The 26,179-nt window shown below is 45.1% G+C and overlaps 1 protein-coding gene across 1 annotated transcript; it reads left to right on the top strand.

Annotated features, from left to right (window-relative positions):
- Nucleotides 1–605: 605 nt before the first annotated feature.
- On the top strand, nucleotides 606–26,179 carry CD96 (CD96 molecule). The gene is made up of 15 exons (XM_034059930.1): nucleotides 606–789; nucleotides 3,285–3,710; nucleotides 5,694–5,803; nucleotides 7,239–7,461; nucleotides 10,982–11,037; nucleotides 13,027–13,117; nucleotides 13,458–13,634; nucleotides 14,807–14,860; nucleotides 16,544–16,588; nucleotides 17,444–17,518; nucleotides 19,377–19,451; nucleotides 21,688–21,768; nucleotides 23,445–23,534; nucleotides 24,355–24,478; nucleotides 26,031–26,179. Exons 1-15 carry the CDS (start codon nucleotides 606–608, stop codon nucleotides 26,137–26,139), a joined length of 1,920 nt encoding a protein of 639 aa, XP_033915821.1. The 3' UTR covers nucleotides 26,140–26,179.

Raw genomic sequence — 26,179 nt, 5'->3', positions numbered from 1 at the left:
CTGGTAATGGATACAGGTGCCTGTTTGAGGGACTGTGATGTTGCTTGGGGCTTTCAGCAGTCTGGTTTTGTGGAGGGTGTCCCTGCCCATGACAGGGGGTTGGAACTGGATGAGCTTTGAAGTCCTTTGTAAGCCAAACCATTCTATGATTCCATGATCCAGGACACACACTTTCTATGCCCTGATGGATGGGCTACAATTGGCTTTCTCCTGAAGTCCAAGGCGTGAGGTTTCCTCAGGCCTCTGGAGATGGAATTACTGAGGGTAACCATCCTCCTGCCCAGCTGTGCTTCCAAACACCCCTCCCACTGTGTGAAGAGCCAGCAGATAGTGTAGTGTGGACACCTTTTTTGCACACTACATACCCTATATTCAACCTTAGCCACCAGACGAGTGTTTGAGAGAGTGCAAACCAGTAAACTGCTCACTCTTCTATTTGAAAAGACAAAGGAAAGTACAAAAAATACAGGTCTTAGCATGGGCTTATAGAGTACAGGTAGTGCTTTCAACATAAGGTTTCACAAGATGTGCTAATTCTATCGCTCTAACAGGAAACTGAGGCTTTCACATCTAATGAAGCGTTTCTTTGAAGTCACACTAAAACGATGAGCGTGGCCATGTTGCACATCTGCCTGTCTGCACAGGGCAGATCATTTCAACTTCCTTTTCAGAGACGCTGCAAGCAGCAGGCCAAGAGAGCTATGTATTTACCAGAGCATCATCGGGTGAGGATGGGAAAAAGGGGCCTCTTCTCCCTCCTTGGTTTGCTGTTGGTGGTCAGCATTGCAGGTAAGCATGTCAATGGGCCCCCTTGACTCAGTTTATGACAGAGGGTGGCAAGGGGCAGGGTGGCACACACAGACTGGGTTCAGCATGTCTCAGTAGGGCAAGCTGTAGCTGCTGGCAATGATTTTCTGTGTCTAGTAACCCCAGTTATAACGTGCAGCCAGTAAGAACTAAATGGCTTGCACTGACTCACAGATTAGTTAATTCAGAATACCATGTTTTCACCAGAATTACCACTGAGATGAGCTCAGTTGTGTTTAGGGCAATTTGTACTCATAGAAAATAAAAGTTCTCAAATGCAAAAGGAAAGCACAAGAAGAAAGAACCAGGCTCCTCAAGACATGCACATGCAGGAAAGCAATCCTGTTTAGGGATGAATAGGACTGTTGGGTTTTTCCTCTGAGGATGAAATCCTCACTGAAACCACTCAAAGGTGAAAATGGACACCATTGTGCCCTTTATGGAGATCAGACGTATAAATGTATGGGAGTTACTCTATTAAACCTCAAATGGAGCACAAGTATGGGCAACTGCATCTGGAAAAATCCAGTTGGCATAAAATGAGACTCATTATATTGAGATGCTAACAAAAAGCAAAGAACACTTTAACATTAATGGGTTTCAGTTAAAATAATCTGAAGTGCAAGGCTACTAAAGACCAACACAAATGTTGTTTCTACATGTGTAATGTTTTCATCTTCATATAAATGACTTGAGTAACTCTTGGTAGGCATTCTTCACATCCTCCTTTAACTTGTTACAGCATCAGTATGAATATGAGAACCAATTTACTAGTGTCCCTTGCTGGTTAGTCTGGCTGCAAGATTGCTAATGGCTTTTTCCTTAACTTTTCCTGATGCAAAACTTGCAGTGAAATCCATGAGCATTTGCTATAATAACCTCTTTGGACTGACACAAATAGTTTTCAGTCATTTTTCTCACAGCACTTGTCACTCAGGCTTATTTTTATTTACCCTTTCACGTCATCCCATCTCTTGGGAGTCAATTAAAAGATGAACAGAGGATGCACAGCAGTAAAGAAAATGAGATTAAGGTTGGGCATGGCCATCCAGTATCTTTGCTCTCCATGAACCTAGTCTCTGTGTATTCATGTCACCCTTCAGTGCTTAGGTACCAAATCTCAGCCAGCTCTGCAGGGATGGTTGGATGAAGCCTTGGGTGACATGGTTTAGTGTGAAGTGTCCCTGACCATAGCAGGGGGGTTGGAACTGGATGATCTTAAGGTCCTTTCCAACCCTAACTGTTCTATGATTCTATGATGTGGGACTGTGCCCTTGTTCTTCTTTCCTGTCAAACCAGAGCTGTGGGAGCACCAGGTCCCTGTCTCACTTGTGGCTGTGCTGGCCAAGTATGGGGCACACCAGACCCCCTGCAGGCATCATCAAGGCTTCCTGGTCCATGGGAGGGCATCCCCTGGCTCAGGTGCCCCAGAGCCCTGTACCATGGTGTAAAGCAGATGTCAAAGCAATGGGTACCCACTTTTTGCAAGTAAGGAAGATGGGCAGCGTGTGCCTGCTGCCATGGGGAGTCAGCAGCATGGCTGGTGGGGCTGTGGGGCATGTTCCCAAAGCAAGTTTGCAGTGGTGTTTTGATACACAGGGAGGATAAAATCCAGTGGATACAGGGGGCAACAAGCCTGTACCTAAGAACATCTGCAGAAGCACATTTTTAATGGGGACTCAGATGCTCTTTTGTAAAAGGCTCTGTGGCTATGATTGATTCCTTGTCTGATTACCACAACACCCCATCCACAAGTTCTTCATCTCCTTGAGTTTGTCAGTGCCCTCCATACAGGGATTCGGGGACCATGAGCTTCTTGTTCATAGGAGGGGGAAACAGCAAGAAATCAATTTTACTACAGCAGCAGCAAAACTGAGTAGTATAGGCTCCTGTTGAAAACCCCTTCATTTCACCCATCCATTACTCCTTTATATGGCACACTAAGGACTGCCAACATGTTTTATGAAACTAAATGAGGAAGAAACCATACAGCTCTCTCTGACACTGAAACAGACACTTGTTCAGGTCATGCAGGAGCTGTTTAATAACACTGAGGTAGAAGGACAGGTTTCTCTGTCAAAGCACTGAAGACAATGGCAATGGGCAGGAGGAACAGCGTGGGGCAGAACCAGCCAGCAGGGATAACTGATTTGTTGGGGAATAACTGGGCCCAGCTTCTGCTTTATTTATATCACATGAAAGAGTTCCATTTTCACAGAGGGACTCAGAGTTCCCATTTCTCTCCTGTGAGTGTGATGGGAGCTCCCTGCCCTCTTCCAGTCAAGTGTGTGTTTGCTCTCCCTGTTCTAACTCTGAAGTCTCTACTGATGGAGATCTGTAAACCTCATCACTAGAAAGCTGTTTCTACAGCTGCAGGGTTGCCTGTGTCTAAGGGACCAAGTCATGTCAAAGACAGCTGAGGAAAAAGCTTTGTTTAAACATTACTTGCACTGAAAATTGTCCCATTTGCTTTTAAGGACAGCCCACAGATGTCATTACAGAAACAGAAGTGGTCCACGCTTTGCCAGGTACTGACGTGACCCTGCTATGCAGCTTCCCAAAGCCACACGGCACCTACATCATACAGACACAGTGGTCCAAGACTGATGGCACACAGCTTACCAGAATAGCCGTTTATCACCCTGTTTATGGCACCCATTACTTCACCTTTCCTGAGGCTTCTTACAACGTTTCGGTGTCCTTCAGCACGAGGAATTGCTGCAGCTGGGATGAGACGCAGGCTTTGTGTTCCCCTGATCCAGATGCCAAGGCTGAATGCACTCGGTGGGCTCTGCATCTGAAAAACGTTACCATTTCCCTTAGTGGGCAGTATGAGTGCAGTTTTGCTACCTACCCTTATGGGACAAAGGCTGCAAAAATCCAACTTCTTGTCAAGGCAGAAGGTAAGTGGTTATGAATGGGATGCTGGGGTTTTTGTAATAGGAAGTGGGCCTAAAGGGATGAGGGAATATCAGGATAGATTCATATTTCTTAGTCTTTGATGGTGACTTCTTTGGGGTTGGCATTGGTGCCACTGAACACCACTGCCTGCACAGTTTCCTGCTTACCAGGTGCTCTCTAGCTCATGATTAGGAAACCTTATTTATTTGCAGTAATACAAAGTTAGATAGGAAGGCATAAAAGGTGGTCAGATGGGCAGTTTCCCATTTTCATCATGGAGAAAAATGCTGCAGAGATGACTGGATGCTGGATCTCTGGATGCAGAGGTGATGGAGGATGCTGGATCTCCAAACCATGCTGTTCTGCTACTATGGGCATGCAGCACTGAGCACCAGAAAAACAGCCTTGTGTGGTTGAGGCTGAGAGCTGGCATCTGCTGGCCATGCTAGGTGTTAGCTCCATGGAGGGATGTGTCCCACCGTGAAAAACAAACTGGAGCAAAGCAGGGAATCGCTTGGAACAATCACAGGAAGAGAGATGTGGCTGCTTCTGTCAGCCAAAAGGAAGCTGGAAAGCAGCATGACTGCTCTTGGTAAGTAAGCCTCAGGGGAGAGTGTGAACTCCAGGAAGGATATTTAAATTATCCTGGCAAAGGAACAAATGGGTTTAAACAGGAAGTGAGTGGATTTGACTACGAATTAAACAAGAGTGGCAACCATTTAGTGCAGCGATTTGGGAACAGCTGTTTAATGCTAGCAGTGAGGGCAAAAGTCCAAACTGCTGTGAAGATGGAGCTGGGCAGGGATGTTGGGCAAGCTTGCTGTTGTGCACATGGGGGGCTGGATTTGATGGCCCCCAGAAAGCTCTTGCTGACCCAGGTTTCTGTTAACAAGCCAAGAAGGATTAAGCTCAATCCTGGCATGGTTTTAGTTAAGAGCTGCAAGGCCAACATGCTCACTCTGCTTGTGCCCAGGGCTGTACATACAGCACCCGTTCAAAGCGGGGCGGGTGCAGGTGATGCTGGGGTAGCAGAGGGCAGCAGTGCTCCCACCATCTCTTTGGACTGTATGAGGCCAGACTAGTGGCAGGAGGGACATTGGTCCCTATGCTGGGTTGCATTCATCCTGCAGCAGGAAGAGGCCCTGTGCAAGCCTCATTCACAGAGACATTCACCCCAAACCCTTGCTCCCTGGTGGCACCTGCATGGCAGTGCTTAAAGCACTTTGGTGCTGTTATCCCAGAGGCAAAGCTCAGGGGCAACCCAGCAGCACCTTTCTGCCCTGATAAGGTAACCAGATCTTTTGCAATATATCACTTCAACTCAGAAACAGGCAAATGATCTCAATCTAGCCTACAAGTGGGGTGAAGGAAAGTACTAATCATCAATGAAGTACAGTACCCAACTACATCAAAGTGAAGTGAATCCAGATGGATTCAACTTGTAGACACTGCAAAGCCCGCAGAGCAACATAGATAGGACTGACAGACAAGGAGGACCTTAGCCAACAGGCTGTTAATGGAGATTGAAATCAAAGACAGGGGAAACAGCACCTGGAAAATGTGACTGTGAGAACAGGCTGAAAGGAGGTTTGCAGAGAAAAGGAAACACAAGTGCACAAAATTGATGTGAAGGTTTATTGCCACAGAAAAAGAAAAAGGAGAAAAATTGAAGCTTCAAATTGTTCTCAGCTCCAAAATGAGACACCTTGATCCTGAATTTAAGCACAGGTTTTCATGATTGGCCCGAATATTCAGGTAAAGCCGTGAATTAGAGCCATGAAAATGCATCTAGAATCAGATGCAGAGATTTCACTTGACAAATGTGCCTGTGGGTAATGGTTGAAAATTACAGTAGTCTTCTAATCAAAGAAATGCCTGTTCCTTGAAGAGCAGACCAGTCAATATTGTATTTCAAAGCACAATGAATGTCACGTTTCATTTTCCTTCTCTGGCTGTTGTTTTTGCTGTTGTTGCAATGATGAAAGAGGAGCAGCACAACGTGAAGGAAGTGTGGTTAAACCAGACGTTAGAAATTCCATGCCTTGGGGACACGGCCTCAGAAGATTTGTCCCATTATCCTTTGAAATGGCTCGTGGTAAGTGTTCTTCCTTTCAGGCTTACATTCCAGAAGGAGCTAAAGGGATGGAGATAGAAATGTCAGACTTTATTGTGTCCTATAGAACCTACCAAACAAAAGATATTGGTCATATCCGACTGTGATAATAAAGGGGAAAAGTATAAACACGAGTTGGGAACATAGACACCACAAGCATCAGCTGCTCAAGAAACAGAGGCAAAACTCCATCTGAATTGCTTTTGATTTTTCAGTGATGCCCATAGAACAGGTCCATGGAAAGTGCCAAAGGCCTTAACAAATAGAACTAAACTATTCCTTATGTTGGATTTCATAGGGATTTTTGCTGTAATGAAGCTCTGGTATCTCTGAAAAATACAGGGTTACCGTGTAGGGTAGTGAGATATCAAGCAGCTTTGAAATAGAGAGGCAAAAGAGAAAAAGGAGGTGACTGTAATGTTTTGGTTAACCTCTGTATCACAGATACACACCGACACATGCAAACCCGGTTATCTCGCTAACCACATCAATGCTGTCTTACACACTTTGCTGTAAGCTATAAAGCTCGTTATATTTTGGTACTGCATCCCACTTTCTGGATAAATATTTGCATGTGCGTGTTTTAATGTAATGTTTAACATTAATCTCAATACATAGAGATAAGTGCAAGCCACCAGTGTCCTTGAGCTTGACCCTGTTCATTTCTGTTTATTGTCACTGAGGTGCTGTAACTGTCGAGGGGTTTCTTAAAGGTGATTTTCAAATGCTTTAGGCTTTTCAGCCTCTTGTCCTGGCTCATTTTCTATTCAGAGCTGCCTTTTGCAGTGCATTCTTCAGATGTTCTACCAGTTCTTTGAAGGGAACATCCTTGTCCTTACTGCTTTTTAGTGAAGGGGAAAGAACCTGAAGCTCAGCACGATGATACATGTGGGTCACCATGAGTCATTCAGAGTACAGCTTGCAAATATGTACTGAGGCACAGATGTTCAGGATGTGCAGGCTGCACCTATATCTAAGGGTGGTTGCTGTGTAGGCATCAAGAGATGACTTTTAGCTATCGTTATCAGGTTCACACTGTTTAAAGTCTAAAAACCCAAAGTTTTTTCTTGGAATTTCAGTCATATTTACTCTGTGTAGGATGTTCAGCATAACTTAGGTTGCTGCAGTGAGAAGGCAGCTCTGATGCCCTCTCTGCAGGCTGCACAGATCAGGACTTACAAGACACTGCTATTTACTCCATAGTTATTGTTAAGATGATGACCACTATTGACTTTGAACTTCTGAGAGAGAACATATTTGGAAAGAAATAGATGTTGCAAATGTCCCCTCACTGCTATGCAATGCTAGGGATGCAAGGGAAGATTTTCATAGTGGGAATAGAGCTGATCTATAAAAATACATAGGGGAATGGGGAGGTTCTGGTTTTCACCTCTTGTGTGGGTTGTTCTTTTTACAGGAGCAAGATGGCATGAAAGAGGAGCTTGTAACCAAGGAGCCCTCCTGTCCTGCAGTGTACAGGAACAGCAGCATGCTGTATGGGCAGAGAGTCCTCCTGGGTGTGAATAATGCCCTTAAGCTTTTCCCCACCAGAATCACAGACAATGGCAAGGTGTTTTCCTGCCATGTGGTGTCCCATCCGGAGAGAGTCCAGAAGAGCAGCACCACTGTGAGAGTGTTCGGTAAGGAGCTTACACCAGCTGCCCATTTACTTGCACTTGGAAAGGTAACACTCCTGCCTGGTTCTGAAAGCAGTAGCTTCTGAAATACACTGTTTGAGGGTTTTAACATATAAATACTGACATCACATTTTTTTCAGCTTCATTGAGTTAAAATGTTAATAAGTAATCCCATGATTCTTAAGAAAAATTTGAGGCCATTCCTCCAACTTCAGACGTAGAACCATTGCATATATATCACCACCACTGGCATGCTCATTACCATCTCACCCCGATGTGTAAGCTTATATTGGCACCTTGCAGGTCACAGGTAAACACCTTGGTCATCAAGACCTCTATGCCCTAGTACAAAAGGACCACACTGCCTGTGTTAGGAAATCATGGCCAAACTTTAACAAGCAGCTAAAGTGTTTTGGAACTGCTGTCATTGCAGTGCCACATCCCTGGAGGCATGTGGTGTTCAGCTGCTGCCAATGGCTCTGGTTCTCAAAGTGAAGTCCTGCCTGTGGGTCTCACACTACTTATGAATGGCAGGGCCCATGTAGCACAGAAGTGTGGGCTGGCATTTCATGATGGAAGACTGACCCATCTTTAGTTTCTTGCTCAAATCCCTTTCTAGTGTCCTAGGAACTACTCTACAATTGCTGAGGTACAACAACTGAATCAGAAAATGCTGCCCACTGAGAAAGTATTTTCTGCTTTTTGAGCAGTAGGTCTGGAAAACATCTTTCCAATGCCCCAAAACTGAATGGGTGTTGAACAGTGGGTCTGTCAACAGGGAGCAGCAAGGGAAAAAAGCCCAGTAAGACCTGTGCCTGGGAGCTGTTGGTCACTGGTGCAAGAGAAGTAAAAATAGAAGTTAATGATCTGAAATTTCCTCTTGTATTTGTATGATTCAGGGATGGGTTTTACTTTTGCAAATCAGCATTTGTCAAATAAGAGTGTTACCTGGGTAATTGTTCAAGTATACTAGCATACTTGAGCTCTCCTTCCTGTTCTTCCCTACTGATGCTTTTGCCTTGGTTTGCTGTTATGTTGCTCTCTGTTGCCCTAAGAGGTTGCTTTATTTGGCTTATTCTCTGAATTACTGTGTCACGTATGGTTGTCTGTGCATGCACTCAGATCAGTACAACAGCAGAGAGAGGCAAACAGGAGAAAGCAGCTGTGGCCCTTGGTGGTGAATAGCCTGTGATGCTCCCAGTAAGGGCTGGCTGGCTTTGGACTGGGGTGCTGTGCAGTCATCCTCTCTCACAGGCATCCCAAGAGCAGGGTTATATGAAGGCTCAAATAGCCAAGGCAGGATGCTAATCATAACAGTAAGCATATACAACGTCAACAGCATGTTATATTGGTTACATCTGTCATCCTGGCCATTAGTAATGATGTTGTTAGAGAACAAAGGCAAAATGAAACCTGGGGAGGTTCTCCCATCTTAGCAAGCCAGCAACCCCATCACCCAAACACTCATGCAATTGAACCACATGGGCTGGATGGCACAAAAGCAGGGCAGGGAGGGCAGGCAGCTAATGCACCATGGTGCTGCAATGGGCAGGAGGAGGAGAGGGAAGGTCTATTGCCTGGGGGGGGAAGCTCCTTGTGCAGGACCCCTCTGTTAAAAGCTGCAGGGCTAAACACAGCCCAAATCTGAGGAGTGGAAGAGATGCTTCCCTATAGATGCTTGAGATGGCCTGAGTATGTCTGAGAGCTGGGCAGTACAGGATGAGGAAGGCACGAACAAGTCTCTCAGTGAAGTTGAGAGGCTTTATAGGTAGAGTGAAAACAGACATTCCATCAGGAAAGCTTTTTTAAGAGGGCACTTCTGGGCTGGAATGCTTTAAAATACTTCTTTTCTATAACAGAGTTCTTTTAAATACAAGTTTCTGAGCAAATGTATGCTCTTTTCACGTCTAACTTTGCCAAATATTGATTTCTCCCTTTTGAAAGAGCTCAGCAGCAGAAACTGCTGCGCTGAATATTGAATTTCTGCTAGGCCCAAAATGTTGGTAAATATCCCAGCAAGACAAATGAATGTCAGACTATTAACAGGGGCTGAGATGTTAAATGGGAAAGATCTATTAAATCATTCAGAGCTGTGCTTGAGAGCTGCCTGTCAGAAATTACCCATCAAATGTCTTCAGTGAAAGCAGAGGGCAGCATCCTGTACAGATGTGGAGAAGCATTCTGCTCTATACCTGGAATACTGTGTTCAGTTTTGGTCCTGGCTATACAAAACCAATGTGGACAGGCTGGAGATGGTCCAGACAAGGGCACAAAGATGATCAGAGGACAGGAAAGCTTAATGTGTGAGAAAAAGGCTGAGAGAACTGTATTTGTTCAGCCTGGAGGAAACAGGGCTCAGGGGAAACCTTATCACCATATTCTGGTGTTTAAATGGTGAGTACCACAAAGTTCGGGACCCCCTTTTCACAAGGAGTCCCATGGAAAAGACAAGGGGCAATGGGCACAAGTTACTGCTCAGGAGATTCTGCCTCAACACAAAGGGGGGGAAGGTAACTTCAGGGTTAGTAAAAAAAGGGGGGAAAAGAATATCTGAATGGTAAAGATTATAGTGAGGTTTAGCCTGGATCTCCTGAGGGGCTGCACTTGTTTCCAGTCCGGTTTTAAGGCTCAGAAAGGGCCAGAAATGCAATTTAGAATCATAGAATAGTCAGGGTTGCAAAGGACCTTAAGATCATCCAGTTCCACCCCCTGCCATGAGCAGGGACACCTCACATTAAACCATGGTACCCAAGACTCTGTCCAACCTTTATCCAAGTCTTTATCCAAGACTTTTGAGATTTACTATATATTAGCACAGTTTCAACAGTCCTTACTTAACAAGTCAGTTAATAGCACTGCACACCAGCAATCCCAATGGCTAATTCAGAAGTGCCAGCTTAGAGAGGCTTACTGTACCTGGTGACTTTTATCTAGACAGGCAGCCCTGTCTAGAACCAAAATGCTGTGAAAACCAAAGGAAACACTTTTTCCATCTGTAGTGGATGTGGTGATCACCAGAAACCCACTGCTGTGATGTGAAGCTGAGCTCTGGGCTTCCTGGCAAGGCAGGAAGCATCTGTAGTCTGACGCTGCCATTGCTATAGGAATCAGTCTTTTTGGGGATGGCTAAAGCCTTCATAGGTGACTTTAGCAAACACCCAAAGCAACCAACAACTGGGAAGTGTTTTACTTCAGCAGGCCTATGAAGGGTGTCTCTGCAGCCAGAGCCACGGCTGCAGGATGGTTTCAGCTAATTTCTCCACCAAAGCCACCCAGAGTAGTTTAGGTAGGCAGTGCAATATGTGATAGATCTTGTGCTAGCAGCTACTGATACGTGCTTGTAAACCACTTCCTCAACCTCAAATCGGAGCTGTGCAGGCTTTTATCCTGCTAGATGTGTGTGTGGGTGGATGTAGGCTTTAATTTCCACTCCTTTCATGAAACAAGGCTGTTTAGCCTTATTAGAAGTTGTTACTGTGACCCATGTTATCCACTTAATGAATGCAATTTGTTTGCTTTCCAGCCTACCCCGAGATCTCTGTTGGCCTGCAGGAGGGTGCTGCTGGCACTGCAGAGAAGGTGAGTGATTCTGGAGTGAAGCATTACTGCTTGTGGCCACCACTGTGCCACCCCGGCAGGGCCAGCCAAGATAAGCTGAACCACCAAGCTCATGGGGTGATGAGCAAGTCAATGAGTTAATATCAGCCATCCATGCCCTTTCTTCTGCATGATTCCCATCCCCACAGCAGTGAGCTGCTTCAGTGAGGACAAACTGGAGCTAGCTGGGATGCAGCCCCCATCTGCCACACAGCCCCCCTGGGACAGGGAGGAGCAGGTGTTGTGGGAGTGATGCTTGTGTTTAAATCAAGGCGATGCTCATGTTGTGCTGCAAGCGGAACACAGCTGGAGCAGGCAGAACACAGCTGGAGCAGGCAGAACACAGCTGGAGCAAGCAGATGCCAATGGAATGACTGGATCTGAGAGCCCTATTTAGAGCTAAACAGTTACACGTGTGGTTTTGGGTCTGTGTTTTACCACATGGTTGGTAATGACAAATGCTGAAGGTCTGCTGCAGCACACTGGCCATACTTGGCATAAAACGTATTTGTGGCCCATATGATTGACTAGCAAAGCCACTCTGGCTACCTATGCACTTCTTTGTTTCCTGTCGCATCCATCCAGGTTAAAGGTTTTGATCTGTAGGCATCCAAGTTGATTTGGAAGGTTTCCCTTGGAAAATGCTTGTGGGTAGGCAGAACCTTTTATCAGCCATACCCACCTGCTTCAGACAAGCCATGAGGCAGTTGGCTATGCAAAAATTCCCTGGTAACCTATGTCCAGATGTAGTGTTGGATGTTGCAGGGTTTTGTCTGCACTGTCCTGTCAAGCATGCAAGAGGTGCTGTTATCATGGGACCAGGCAACAGAAACTCCCAAGAGCCTCTGTCTATTCTTCACCTTCAAACACACACCAACTCCTTTCCTTCCTTTTTCCACCCTTTCTTGAAGGGCTTAAGTCTCCTGCAGATGTCAAAGATGTATTTTTTCATAGGAAGCATTTCTAAAAATATTATTAATGCAAAGTGCCTGAAAACTAAGGGAATAATGAAAATAAGAGGGGAAAGCAATTGCATTACACATTCAGAGGTTATTTACCATGGCTAGGAAAGAGTTTCAGCCAGGTAGTTTCAATCTTCATACTGAATGATTGACTTCTGTTGGCTGTAATGCATCAAGTTTGCTTTGAACTAAAGGTGTTAGCCTTTCTTTGAAAATGGGAGCAAGAGGGCTTTGTGCTACATGGGTAGCACATGCTTTATTCTTTGCTTTTTAATTATAGTTTAAATGCACAAGGCAATTTCTCTTAGTGCCATAATGCTCTAAGTAAATGTGATCGGGAGCATCCAGGCAGCACAAGGATGAGACCTCCCATCCTGCTAGTACCCAGCCCTTCATCCAGCCTTGATTTTGTGGTCCTTCCCATCTATTCCTTGATGAGTAATTACACTGAGCCCAAACACAGACTTCTGGAGCAGTTAGCATACCGACAGGACTACTGCATGCAAAGCAAGCAATTCCTTGTGACTTCTGGAAACCTCTTACTCTTACCATGCTCTCTAAAAAGGTATCTAATTTCCTACCTTGAACACATCATTGTGCTAAGCAGTCTTTTCCATTGGATCTGTCTCTATCTAACACAGGAAGGATTTACATGCCAACCAGGAGGTGTTTCAGCCCACTGCTGATTCTTGTGTTTCTCCATGTGGGTGCTTGTCACTGAGATGCTGGGAGAGGAACAGGAAGGTTTGGGGTTACCCTACATCTCTCCAGCCATAGAACAGGGCTGGAAGGTGTTGGAAGCCCCATCCCCCTGCACCTGGGCCAGCATGATGGGGTGTCCCTGGTGTCTGCAACCAGGAAAATAGGGAGTATGAGGGAGAGAAGTAGAACAATAAAGAGGAAGTGAGTGGGATGGGGGGTAAATAAGCTCTGTCTGTATGGGAGGTTGGAAGCTGGCAACCAGGTGAGAAGTGGCTGAGATTAATGACTGGCTTTTACTGCCCCATAGCCTAACGTGACCTGCATCGTGAGGAAGGTATTTCCCAAGCCAAGCCTTGTGTGGTACGTGGACAGAGAGAGCTTGACGGAGCAGCCTGGAGGTAATGCAACCTGTCAATAAGATAATGGGGCAGCTGTAGAAGAGATCCCCAAGAAAAGCAATGGGTGCTCATTCACTCCTGCCATGGGGAACCTGTAGGTGTTCATCTGGGTTTAAGGAAACAGCTGTGGCCACATCCCCCTGGAATTGCCAGTCATAGGAATGATGGCTTGGCATAACCATATTGTTCTTGCCAAATCTCTGACAGTGCCTCAGCAAACAAACCTGCAGCCATACGAGCTCGCTTTTCAGTACCCATATTTTGCAGAGCTCTGAATTATTATTTGGAGTGTAATGAGAGGCTTTTGCAGCTTTTCCTTTTCTTTTTCTCTTTCCCCAAGGAATTTCTGTTGAACAAGAAGACTCGCAAGACAATGAAGGTTTCTATCAGCTGAGATCAACGCTGGTGTTTCAAGGGACCCACCAGACGTCTAAGACATTCTTGTGTGTGTGTCTGTTTTCCTTCGCTGGGAATGGAACATGGAATATTTCATCAAAAGAAATATTTGTTACCTTCGGTAGGTTTTTCATAGGTAGGACACATCTGAAATGTCAAATGATAACACCAAACATATGCATCCTCTGTGATGTAAAATACAGAGAAATGCCAAGACTCTGGAAGTTTCATTGTGCAAGTTCATCACACACCTTGAACTCTCCGACAGTGGTCTGTAGCTCAAGCCTTTGCTCAAGCCTTTTAATGAGCTAAGAAACTCCTGCACAAACATAAGGTGCTTGCTATTTGTATCCTACTGCACTTCCCATAGCCCAAAATACACTCTGTTAACCACATGGCACTAGTGAGATGTTACAATCATGTGCTTCTCACTGAGCACTCGTGGCAGCCAATCTGCCTGTGTGCAGTGTAGCTCTCTGGAGTGTCAAACCCTCAGTCAGGGCTATGTTGTACATCTCCAGTGACACCTGAAAACAGTTGAACCAGAACCAGTTGAGCCATTTTGGACAATGGAGAAACTCCCTTACAACATGTCCCATAAGAATTAGCTAAATGAATAGGGAAGTGTGGAAAACATGGCCGTGCAGAGGTTAATGCCTTATCTGAGGATGCAGGAAAGGGCAGACTGATTTCCTTCAGCAGCTTCTTGTGTATGCCTCCTCTTCAGGTGCAAATGCATAGTTGCACCTTTTTCTTTCTTACTATATATGCTCCTTGCTGCACAGATAACACAACTGAACTGCTAACCCCCTAGCAGCATCCACAGGTACATCACATAGCGTGGTGACTGCTCACAGCTCAGCTGTGTTCACTGTGGCTGTGGATACGCTCATTGCAATGTATTTCCACAAAGACTGCATCAAAAGCCAGAGCTTCCTCCTCTGGAAATACAGCTTTGGAGGAAAAGGAGATAAATGAACATTTTCCTCCAAAATGACTCATTTCACCCATTTTACAGTTTTGTAGAAAGATATTCGAATTGGAGAGCTGTCAATTATAACAGTCTACGTTCATCCCTGCATGCTATGCCAATGCTAAGATAGATGTGCTCTGTATAAAAATGTTAATGTACTTCAATGCAACAGAAAGAATTACTTTAATTCTCAGCTATGTTGTGGGAAGGTGCCACCCTAATGCACAGTATGACACAAACCCCAAACTAAACTTCCAGCCTTTATGACAAAGCCAAGCTACTTTAAAGGGCTGCTTTCATCTTTCTTTTGTCCTTCACAGACAATAAGCCTAATGAAGCCTCATCCAAAGCTTTCCCCACCACGGCTTCAGAAGGTAGGATAAATTAGAGTACAAAATAACCTGGGTTATGTTAGAGGTGTGTCTATGAATTCCTATAGCTGTTGGAGAAAAGGGTTTGCAAACTTGTTTCTGGATGGGTACTAATGTACTCCTCTCTGCAGCTATGATTCCAGAGCAAATACAATAAACAGGTATTTCAGTGATGTCATCTATCATAATTAAGCTCAAGCATAATGAAACTCCAGCCTTGAGGGGCACTTAGTGTTACTTCTGATGCGTCAGCTGGCATTTGAATATAGCTCTTTCAGCCCTGAACTGGTAATTAAAAATAACAGCCCTACTAATGGTTGTACCTTCTGCTTAAGTACACAGCCAAGATCCCAACATTTTGTCCTAATTAAAGAACCGATGGGATGTTCCTTAATTTGTGTAAATTTGGCAAATCCACCGTCTGCCCCTGCAAGTTTGTCTTATTATCAGCTTATTGCAGGGGGAGAAATCGGTCCCTCCACACCTCAGCTGAAGCCCTTTGGAGATGGAAAGAGGCATGGAAAGAGGTGTGGGTTTCTGTGTAAGCTTGCTTCTGTGAGCACAGGTTGTGGCAGGCCCTGAGGGTTTGACCAATACCACACTGGGTACCAGAAAGCCATCCCTGATACAGGGATCCTGTCCTTTGCTGGCTTCTCTGCAAGGTGATCTCTCAAAGCAGCCCTTGCAGCTTTGAATTGCACACTGCAGTAACATAGTGGGAGATGGACATACCTTGAGGTGCCCCACTACCCTGGTGTTTAGAGCTGCTGCATCTTTGGTAAGGAGTCTTTCTATGTCAGCCAGATACTACAAAAGTAGTATGAATTGAAAGATGAAATGCAAATTGAAGAGCAGCACTCAGAATGGTCACAGGAGGTACAAATGCTTGTGAAAGGAAGCAGCTGGAATGTGATGGTTAACTCCTTGTGCTGCTAAGGGTCACCCCTTGCCCAGTGCCCTCCCAGCATCCCTGACCAGACAGAGGTACCTTCTGGCTGCCTTTCCAGGTATGTTTTGCTAATGGGCTGTATGAGCTTTCATGGATCCCTTCCCTCATGGAGCCCTTTGGGGAGATTTAATCCTTATTCCTAACCCTCTCAAGGGGTGCTCTGCCCCCCTTCTGGGGAATAAACAGTGAGACTTCTCTCACTCAGGATGTAAATGCTGCTTGGGCTGAAGAGCATCTCTGCTGTACTGGGCTAGCCTATTGACAGTCCTTTAATTACAAGGATTAGCTCCCTCTCATTTTTTTTGAGGACTCAATGAGCACTTTCCAGTGCAAACTGTCCCTGAAATTTCCTGTCATGGTTACAGTCTCTGAAGTGCCTCATGGATGGAGCTATGCAGCTGCCACCACCAGTCACATATGTTGTTTCAGCATGCATGCTAATAGGGCACATCTGTTTGTATGGGATAAAGCCATGTAACTCACTTCCACTTTTTGAGTTGAGGTCCCAAAGGCTCCAAAACTTCTTCCCCCAAAGCCTTTGTTTCCCTAGGGATTTCAGACATAGTTTAGGTGCTTCCTCTTTCTCACTGGACCACTTGATTGAGTTGTACATTGAAAGATGATTTGGTAATGAAGTGTGATGCATTTTCACTCCTGAATCTTTGAATCACCCACTTTAGAGCAGAATAAACACCTTTGTCACCCTGAGTAAAAGTGTTTGCCTTGATCTGTTACAGACCTCAGTAACTCAGCACTTCCATCAGCTGTTATGACTACCTCAAGTAAGGGTTAAAAAAGAAGTCTTCTTTATTATTCAGCCAATATATGCAGGATCTCTGCTTGACCACTTCAAATGTCAGGTACACAGAGGCAGGGAAAGGTCAGTGTGCTCTGGTAGTGACAGTACCTATGTGCTGCTGGACAGGAACTTGTGAGCTATGAGGTTAACCAAGAAGAGATCTGACACAAATCCTGCTAACACTGTCATGTCAGGACAGCATGTAAGATGGCATGCTGAATATCCCATAATATTCTTATGCCTTTTTATGAAATGGAATAAAAGCCCCTATGCAACTATGAATAAATTTGTCCTATTATGACAGAGAGGTGCATGTGATAGAAAAGTCAAACCCACTGCTTTTCCTTCACCCAGTACTAGCCCATTATTCCCATTTATTAATGATGTAAGATAAATAGCATTTGTTTAGCAGAGCATGCATGTGGATAACTATAGAGATCTATCTTTAGCAGCTGAGAGACATACCCACAAGAGCAGGCAACCTCCTGCTGTGTGTTGTCAGGACCACTTTTGGCAAGGCAGGGGAGCATCACCACCAAGTGCTTAATCCACTCCACAGCAGTTAAACTGAACCCTGTGTATAAAAGCACCAATAAATAATGCACACAGCCAGCCTGCACAAAAGGGTCAGCATTAATAACATCAGCCATCTCCAAGTGCCCCTTGCATCTGTGGGATGTGTTTGGAGCATTTAACCTTAACTCCAACAGCAGGATTCCTGCTGCTGTCTGCGCTTACCCAACAGCTACTGCAAGCTCTTTGATCCTGGTTGGTTTATGCTTTATTAATAGCGTGGTTTAAACACCCTATTGACTCAATGTGATCTGTTTGTCATTAGAGCACCAGCTGACATCTTCGGCCTCTCTGGACTTCAGAAGTCAAGCAAGCTTGCCTCCTGCTTCCATGACACAAGGTAATCAATTCAGCCAAAGTGTTTCCTCTATTGCTTCAAGAATGCAGGAGAAAGGGACATAAACACAATAACCACCTTGCATTTTTTGTAGCAAACAATATAATGCCCACTAAAGTCCTTTTTTTTGGTACATTATACACTAGGAAGTCTACAGCATGTGTGAAATGGCAGCACAGGCAGAGCCTGGAAGATAGAACTTGGCAAGTCATTGTCAAACTCCATCTTCCCCTCCATAGCAGCATCAAAGCTTCAGCTCAGAGATGATTCACTGCTGAGGCAGCAGTTGGCAGGAGTAGATCTGCCCCTTGGTATTTACAGCAGCCTTGTTCTTCAAACAGACTAACTTTCACTAGCCCGTGGGCATCAGACATCCTCCTTAAGCTGCATAATGCAACCCTGCAACCTTCACTTAAAGTAACCTACGTTACATGACGCTATAGCAGTATTTACCCAGGGATGAGTGAACAATGCGAGGGGCAATGTGTGGGGTAATACTGGAGGAAGCTGCTGAACAAAAGGCTTCATCCTGCCCTGGCAGAGTGCTGCTTGGGAGCTGAATCACTCATTGTAAATCCCTGGGCCATGAAGAGGCTAGATCTAGATTGAGATATGCCAGGGTAGCAACACAGATTGCAGGGGGACTGAAATTAAGGCTTCTTGATTCTCATGCTGTCTTCCCCATCCCCAAAGTAGAGACACTTGCCCAGCCTGGCAACAAAGCACTTGTCCAAGTAGACTGAAATCCCTTCTGCAAACAGTTTCACGACAGAGGCTATACACATGCAATACGAACAGAGAGGATTCTCCTCACTTGATTATGTATCTTCACCAGTTCAGAAGGTACGAGGTCAACGCTGTAGTGTGAGCTGGTGCTGAGCTATGCATCATCTATAAATAGACCAGGAAACAACTGCCTTTTAACCAATGCCCCTGACGTGTGACAGGTGTGGTGTGCTGACTGTGGGTTAATGCTTCTCCTGTCTGGCGTACTGCTGGTTACCATGCTCATGCCACCATCAGCTTCTTCAACACACTGTTTGAGCTGCAGCTGAGTCAGGATGCTAAGTCTGAGTCTGCCATTGTCAAAAGGGGGTTGGTTCAGTTCTTCGTGTTTTGCAAGTCTTTAATGAACATCCAAGAGACAGCTGGAATTGATATAAGGGAAGAGTGCACAGGTATAGGCAGGAGAAGGAGGAATGGAGACAAAACCAAGGCTGTTAAAGCTGCAGTCTTCACTTAGCTTCCATCATATCTCCATCTCTGAGCCCAGAGATGCTCAGGCTTTAAGTGCTGGGTTACAGCTGCGTTTCACCTTCTCAGATTTGTTCAGATGGCTTAATGATACTTCTCCAAAAGTGAGACAGATGTTAGGAAAGGTGGATTCTTTCTAGTAAATGTGAAATAGGCCTCTTGGGAAAAATTGAGGTCTACTTGCTAACCACCATCTGTCTGTGTCTGAATATCAGACAAACAGGTAGTCGAGCCCTAGAATACTTAGCACTTCAAAATGATTCCTGGAATATGTCATAGAATTATAGAATCATAGAATAGTCAGGGTTGGAAAGGACCTTAAGATTCCAAAAATACATGCTTAAATACATGCTTAAATGCCCCATATGTGTTCTCAAAGTTTATTTATCCATCTCATCAAACTCCTCTTGAGTTTCTAGCTTGTGATTGAGTTTCAAAACACACACACAGTTGTATGATGCTTGTTTGAGGGAAAGCAATATAGCAAGTAGTAGGTTACAACCATCTGACCTCATTAGTCAGGGAACAGGGAAGAAAGAGGGAGAAACAAAAGACAAGTAATAAGTTCCTCTACAGCAATGTTTACAAGCTTGTGTGTTTTCAGCAGGAGCACTGATTTCTATAGCAGAAACAAAACCCCATACCAGCTCCACAGCATTTAATGAGAGATTGACAACAGCATGTGAGTAGATGATGCATTTCCTTTGCTTCATAGGGCTGTACCAAGGGAGTTAAGAAGCCAATTATGGGCACTGTACAGTTCAAAAGTGGCACCAACTTAGCAAGTGTTGGGTTGCAAACCTAAAGTCATCTGGAGTATCTTGCTCAAAGTACAGCAGCAGGTACTTGGCTCTGTGTGGTCCTGTTAGTGATGCCTTTGCCAAGAACATTCCCTCGGCAGTGCTTATTTTCAGCTGCTAGTTGATAGTTGTCACACTGCCATGCATAAGCTGTTCCTAAACACAGACGAGTGGTGTCTGAGCAGAGGTCAGATTGGGATGGGGGAATCTGTACCAGCTTTTCAGTATCTCACAGAAGCAATTCCCCTGTGGAGCTGCACTGAGCTGGAAGGTAAAGGTTTGACTCTTCCAAGCTGTCAAGGATTTGCAGCAGCAAAAGAGGAATGAAGAAGACATTTGTGAATCCTGGCTTTATTAGACATGTTTAATTTGATAATATTGAAATTGAGAGAGCTGCTAGGCACATGTAGTGAGGACTGAGGGCAGTTTATAGGTGAAATAAATCACAGGAGCAGCTAAATAAAATCACAGCGCAGCAATGGAATGATGAGATAATGTGGGGCAATAAAGGCTGGTGAATAGAACATCGAAAAGCAGCATTGTTAAAGATCAATAAATCAATAAAGGAAACCCCAGGGGCTGACACATTTCCACAGATCTTTCCCTTTAGAACACCTCTGCTCAGCAGCAGAAAGATGGAAGTTACTCTGTTCTTTAACACCTTTGGGTTTGTGCTTTCGGAACAGGCAGGGCTTGTCAATGCACTTCTGTTTTTGTCTGTCAGTCTTCTCTTGGCTGAAGTACAAGCACAGCAGCCACTTTCCATTCTCCGACTATATTTGTGGCAGCACTCCAGTGCTTATTTACCTGCATACGACCCACAACCACACATTGAGACCGAAACCTTGTGACAACTTCTAATGCTTCACGATCCGACGCTGGCACAGCTTGTTGGTTGCAATGTTTGCTGAAAGCATGCTGAATTACACTGCTCTTTACAGGAGGTACCGAGTCCTGTACCACTCATGGCTCCATCCCTGCCATTGCTTCCCCATAGCCTGATTACCAGCTGAGGCATGGCCTCAAAGGGTCCTCAGTCTGGCAGCTGTAATTGGGGGTAATTTCAGAGTACACTGGCACCAGTGTGTGTCCCTGTGCTTTCCCAGGGCCACCGGGCTCGTACAACAGGGATTGCTATTATCAGTTCAATCCTCAGAGGCTCTAACACAAGCCATTATGTAAATTATAATAAGTAGTGCTCATCAGCATGCTATAGAGAGCACTGTGCTGTGGGATCTCTAAGTCTATATCCTTTTTTATATATATATATAACTTTAAGATGCCAGATCTAGCATGCTTGTGGCCTTAAAAATAAACACCTAACAAACAAGGAGAAAAGATGAACTGAATTGAGGACCAAAACTCTCAGTGAATTTTTAGAATGCCCTAAAATTGGACTGATTTTGGTAGGGCTTTTTAACACATACATACATACATGCATAGAGTGATAGAATGGTTTGGGTTGGAAGACACTTCAAAGATCATCTATTTCTAAGCCCCCTGCCACAGGCAGGGACACCTTCCATTAGACCAGGTTGCTCAAAGCCCTATCCATCCTGGCCTTGAACACTTGCAGGGATGGAGCATCCACAACTCCTCTGAGCAGCCTGTGCCAGTGCCTCATCACCTTCATAGTGAAAAACTTCATCCTAGTATCTAATCACAATCTGCCTTCTTTCAGTTTAAAGCCATCCCCCTTGTCACTCCATATCCTTATGAAAAGTCCCTCTCCAGCTTTTCTGTAGCTCCTTTTAGGTACTGGAAGACTGTTATAAGGTCTCTATGGAGCCTTCTTTTCATCCATCCATCCATCCATCCATCCATCCATATACACATATATAAAAACTTGAGTGCTTACTGTCGATCAGAACCAGCATCTCATAAGAAAAAGATTTTCCTGGCTCTGATTACTCATTTCCATTGTTTAAATGGTGGATTTCTTTTCCTTGGATTTATAAATCAGCAATTATACTACAGGCTTTCAGGTATCTTTGTTGTTTCATTTGTTGTTTGCATCAGACAAAAGCGGAGGGTATAAAACAGCCACAGTTGAGACCACTGAAGCAATCACGTACAGGCTTGTAAGATAATTGAAGGGCATTATTTCTTTTTGCACAGATTTGAATGATTCCATCACTGAATCCCCTCAAAGCCTCAGGAATGCCATGCGCTTCTCCAAGAACACAACCCTGGTGTATCGTAAGTGCCATGGCAGCTCTGGAAATGCTGTGCCATTGTCTAATCACGTATTTGAGCCATTATGTTGGAAGATGCAAACACAGAGGTGGCTAGAAAAAACAGGAATGTGTCCTTAGGCAGCACTGATCTCAAACATAGGTAGCTTAGCTGTATTAAGGATAGCTAAGTATCTGTCTACAAACAGATGAGAGATTATTTTTGTGGTTCAGACATAGTACTTGACAGAGGAGACTGAGGTTTCACTCACTCATGGCAGAGGCATACTCTTTGTGTTGCTACTAAGCCACTTAATATCTTTAGCTCTTCATTACCATCAAAGAGGTAAAAAGCTTATCGTTCACCCAGACCGCTGTGCAGCTCCGTGCTGTGCTGCTGGAACATCTTAATGGGTGTTTTCTAATACTCTTCTTTCTTTCTTTTCTTTCTTTCTTTCTTTCTTTCTTTCTTTCTTTCTTTCTTTCTTTCTTTCTTTCTTTCTTTCTTTCTTTCTTTCTTTCTTTCTTTCTTCTTTCTTTCTTTCTTTCTTTCTTTCTTTCTTTCTTTCTTTCTTTCTTTCTTTCTTTCTTTCTTTCTTTCTTTCTTTCTTTCTTTCTTTCTTTCTTTCTTTTCTTTCTTTCTTTCTTTTCTTTCTTTCCTACCTTCCTCCCTCCCTCCCTTCCGCCCTCCCTTCCTTCCTTCCTTCCTTCCTTCCGCCCTCCCTTCCTCCCTTCCTCCCTTCCTTCCTTCCTTCCTTCCTTCCTTCCTTCCCTCCCTCCCTCCCTTCCTCTCTCTCCTTCTCTTCTCTTCTCTTCTCTTCTCTTCTCTTCTCTTCTCTTCTCTTCTCTTCTCTTCTCTTCTCTTCTCTTCTCTTCTCTTCTCTTCTCTTCTCTTCTCTTCTCTTCTCTTCTCTTCTCTTCTCTTCTCTTCTCTTCTCTTCTCTTCTCTTCTCTTCTCCTCTCCTCTCCTCTCCTCTCCTCTCCTCTCCTCTCCTCTCCTCTCCTCTCCTCTCCTCTCCTCTCCTCTCCTCTCCTCTCCTCTCCTCTCCTCTCCTCTCCTCTCCTCTCCTCTCCTCTCCTCTCCTCTCCTCTCCTCTCCTCTCCTCTCCTCTCCTCTCCTCTCCTCTCCTCTCCTCTCCTCTCCTCTCCTCTCCTCTCCTCTCCTCTCCTCTCCTCTCCTCTCCTCTCCTCTCCTCTCCTCTCCTCTCCTCTCCTCTCCTCTCCTCTCCTCTTCCCTTCCCTTCCCTTCCCTTCCCTTCCCTTCCCTTCCCTTCCCTTCCCTTCCCTTCCCTTCCCTTCCCTTCTCTTTCTCCTTCCCTTCTCTTTCTCCTTCCCTTCTCTTTCTCCTTCCCTTCCCTTCCCTTCCCTTCCCTTCCCTTCCCTTCCCTTCCCTTCCCTTCCCTTCTCTTTCTCCTTCCCTTCTCTTTCTCCTTCCCTTCTCTTTCTCCTTCCCTTCTCTTTCTCCTTCCCTTTCTTTTAATATTATTTAATCTGATACAAGCACATTTTTTGTCTAACACAGGGTTGTGGGCTGAAAATGCCAAGAGAATTCTGACACTCTGATTCTGGAGTTTCATTTCCAGCCCTTACCAGGGTGAACAACAGTGCCTTCAAAACACAACCTTCATTTAAACATAAAAAAGCAAACAAGAGAAAACTCCAAATAAGTTACTAAAAGTGTTCTGTGCCCATATCTTTTAGGTAACCTGTCCTTCAGCATCACCGACCAGCCAATTTCAGTTACCAGAAGGGATGGTTTCTTTACTGCCAGCAGTCTGCTCAATACTACTGGTGAGAGACATTATCCTACAAAGCCTCTTCTTTTGGCATGCCATTGCAGTCAGTCAGACAAGCAGAGGAGCACGGGATCTGAAGCATCATGTACAGTTGACCAGGGGAGCTCAAAGATGAAAAGAGGGGACACAGCTGCTGTGTCCCCACACTGCGGGTTCTTGTAGGCTTTTGGCATTCCTGCCTTCTCCCTGCATCCTCATTGATGCCTCAGTGCATGGTTCCTTCCAGCAGCAAAAATATGGCCAGTCACACTCCCTATGCCCCAGGGGCCACTAATGGCTTGTACAGTGTGGTGGACTTGGTGTCCAGCCACATTGCTGGCTACCACTGTGGCTAAGACCCAGGCTGAGTGACATCCCAGCAATGGCCAGCATTGCAAAGGGTTGTGATGCCAGCACAACAGGAGGTGACACTGAGGTGGCATCACCCAGTGACTCTTGTGTGTGGCTCTACCCAGATGTTTCAGCAGGGCTTGATATCAGTGTGTTTCCCCTTAAAGAAGCTCACATAGAAACAGACAAAAGCAGTGATTTTCAGATGAAACACTGTGCTTGAACAACCCCATCATGTGAATGGATGGTGGCTGAAATCAGCCTGCAAACCCAGGCAGAACAAAAGTGGGTTAATTCCATAAATGAGAGCTGCAATGCTCAGAGTTTGGGAATCCTCAGCCTGGAAGCCTCACAGTCTAGTGTTGATTTGGGGCTGTATCATCACTAGCACTGTGCCTGGGGGCAGTGAGCCATAGGCAGCAAGCCCAGATTTGCCTCCTCTCTGAGGACGTTCAGTTGAGCTCTGTCTCTTGTGTCCCTTCCAGGTGGTGTGCTGAACATGAAAGCCAGTCACTTCCCTTGGCCAACCGTGGTAGCTGTCCTGCTCCTCTCCTGCAGTTTTCTAATAGCCCTGGGCATCAGGAAATGGTGTCAGTACCAAAAAGAGATGTGAGTATGAGGAAGAGGAACTGCAGATGTGGGAGGGTGGCACAGAGGACAGCATAAACTCTGACCCAGCTGTTTGGATTGACACATTTTCCCTTGACATTACCCATCCTGTACAAGGCCTTTAAGTACATGGATGCTACTGCCATGTTTTGTCATACAGCAGTAGGAAAGGTGGAGTGTTAGAATCATAGAATCATAGAATAGTCAGGGTTGAAAAGGACCTTAAAATCATCCATTTCCAAGACCCCCTGCCACAGGCAGGGACACCTCACACTAAACCATGGCACCCAAGGCTCTGTCCAGCCTCGTCTTGAACACTGCCAGGGATGGAGCATTCACAACCTCCCTGGGCAACCCATTCCAGTGCCTCACCACCCTCACAGTAAAGAATTTCTTCCTTATATCCAATCTAAACCTCCCCTGTTTAAGTTTCAACCCATTACCCCTTGTCCTATCACTACAGTCCCTAATGAATAGTCCCTCCCCAGCATCCCTGTAGCCCCCTTCAGATACTGGAAGGCTGCTCTGAGGTCTCCACGCAGCCTTCTCTTCTCCAGGCTGAACAGCCCCAACTTTCTCAGCCTGTCTCCATACAGGAGGTGCTCCAGTCCCTGATCATCCTCGTGGCCTCCTCTGGACTTGTTCCAACAGTTCCATGTCCTTTTTGTGTTGAGTGTTCTCAGCCCTTTCATCTGTTCTGTGGGTTACCTATAAAACAAACTATAAAGAGCGAGCTGCGATGCAGCTTCAGGGCGTGAGGGAAGAATACAAGTCAGTTCCTTTATCCCAGAGCCCCCCACTTGTATTAGCCTGCCTGCCAGCTGCTTTTGCTCTCTCATTCTGCATGGTTACTTGAGGACATGTTTTAATGAAACTGTACTTCTAGGGTAACTCTATTTTGGTTGGGAATAATGTATGTGAAAGTAGGCTACCTAAAACTTAATCCCAGCCATAGAAGCATTGAGTTTGTAATTATTACCAAAGTTTAATTCCCTACTAAAGCACTCGGAGATCCACTGATGAAAGCAGTATCTGAGCGCCAATTATTTTTAATCTTACTAGCATTACTAAAATGTTTGAAAAATCACGGTGTTAATGAATCATTTGCAGTCCTGAAAAGCCCTTTTGAGACATGGCTGCAAATCCTCTATATCAAAGGGGAAAATGGGATTCGTTTTTGCACCGGTTTCGGATGGAGCCTTTCTTTAACTTGGCCTATAAATGGACCAAAGAAAAGTGGAGTCTTTAAATATGCCTTCAGAGAGCAGTGTGAGCAAAAAAGCTCTGTGAGGGTTTTCAATGCTTCACCAGGACCATAGTCTGTTCTGTTAAAGCATGGATAAAGTAAAATCAGGAGGCGGGAGCTGGGAATGCCGAATGAATACCGGGAGATGCACTGAGGCTATAGAACAGCAACAGGGAAGTCATGCTATGTAAAAGCAAATGTCAGGTGCTCTTATAATGACTCAGTGTCCATCTACCTCCTCCTGTGCATGTTTTGCAGCGGTCTTTTATACAGCTTTTGTGTGCTAGTGCTTGTTTTCTATTTCAGAATGGACAGACCCCCATCTTTCAAGCCACCGCCACCTCCAATAAAGTATACCTGCATGGTGGAATCTGATGGGACCCCCCCATCCTGCCACGAGCTGGAAAACCTGTAGCATGGACTACAATTAAAAGGCTTTGTCTTGAAAACAGCGA

This window comes from Melopsittacus undulatus, chromosome 2, assembly GCF_012275295.1.
Source record: "Melopsittacus undulatus isolate bMelUnd1 chromosome 2, bMelUnd1.mat.Z, whole genome shotgun sequence".
NCBI lineage: Eukaryota > Metazoa > Chordata > Aves > Psittaciformes > Psittaculidae > Melopsittacus > Melopsittacus undulatus.
The sequence above is the reverse complement of the archived record's forward strand: the minus strand, read 5'-3'. Positions and strand labels throughout refer to the sequence as shown.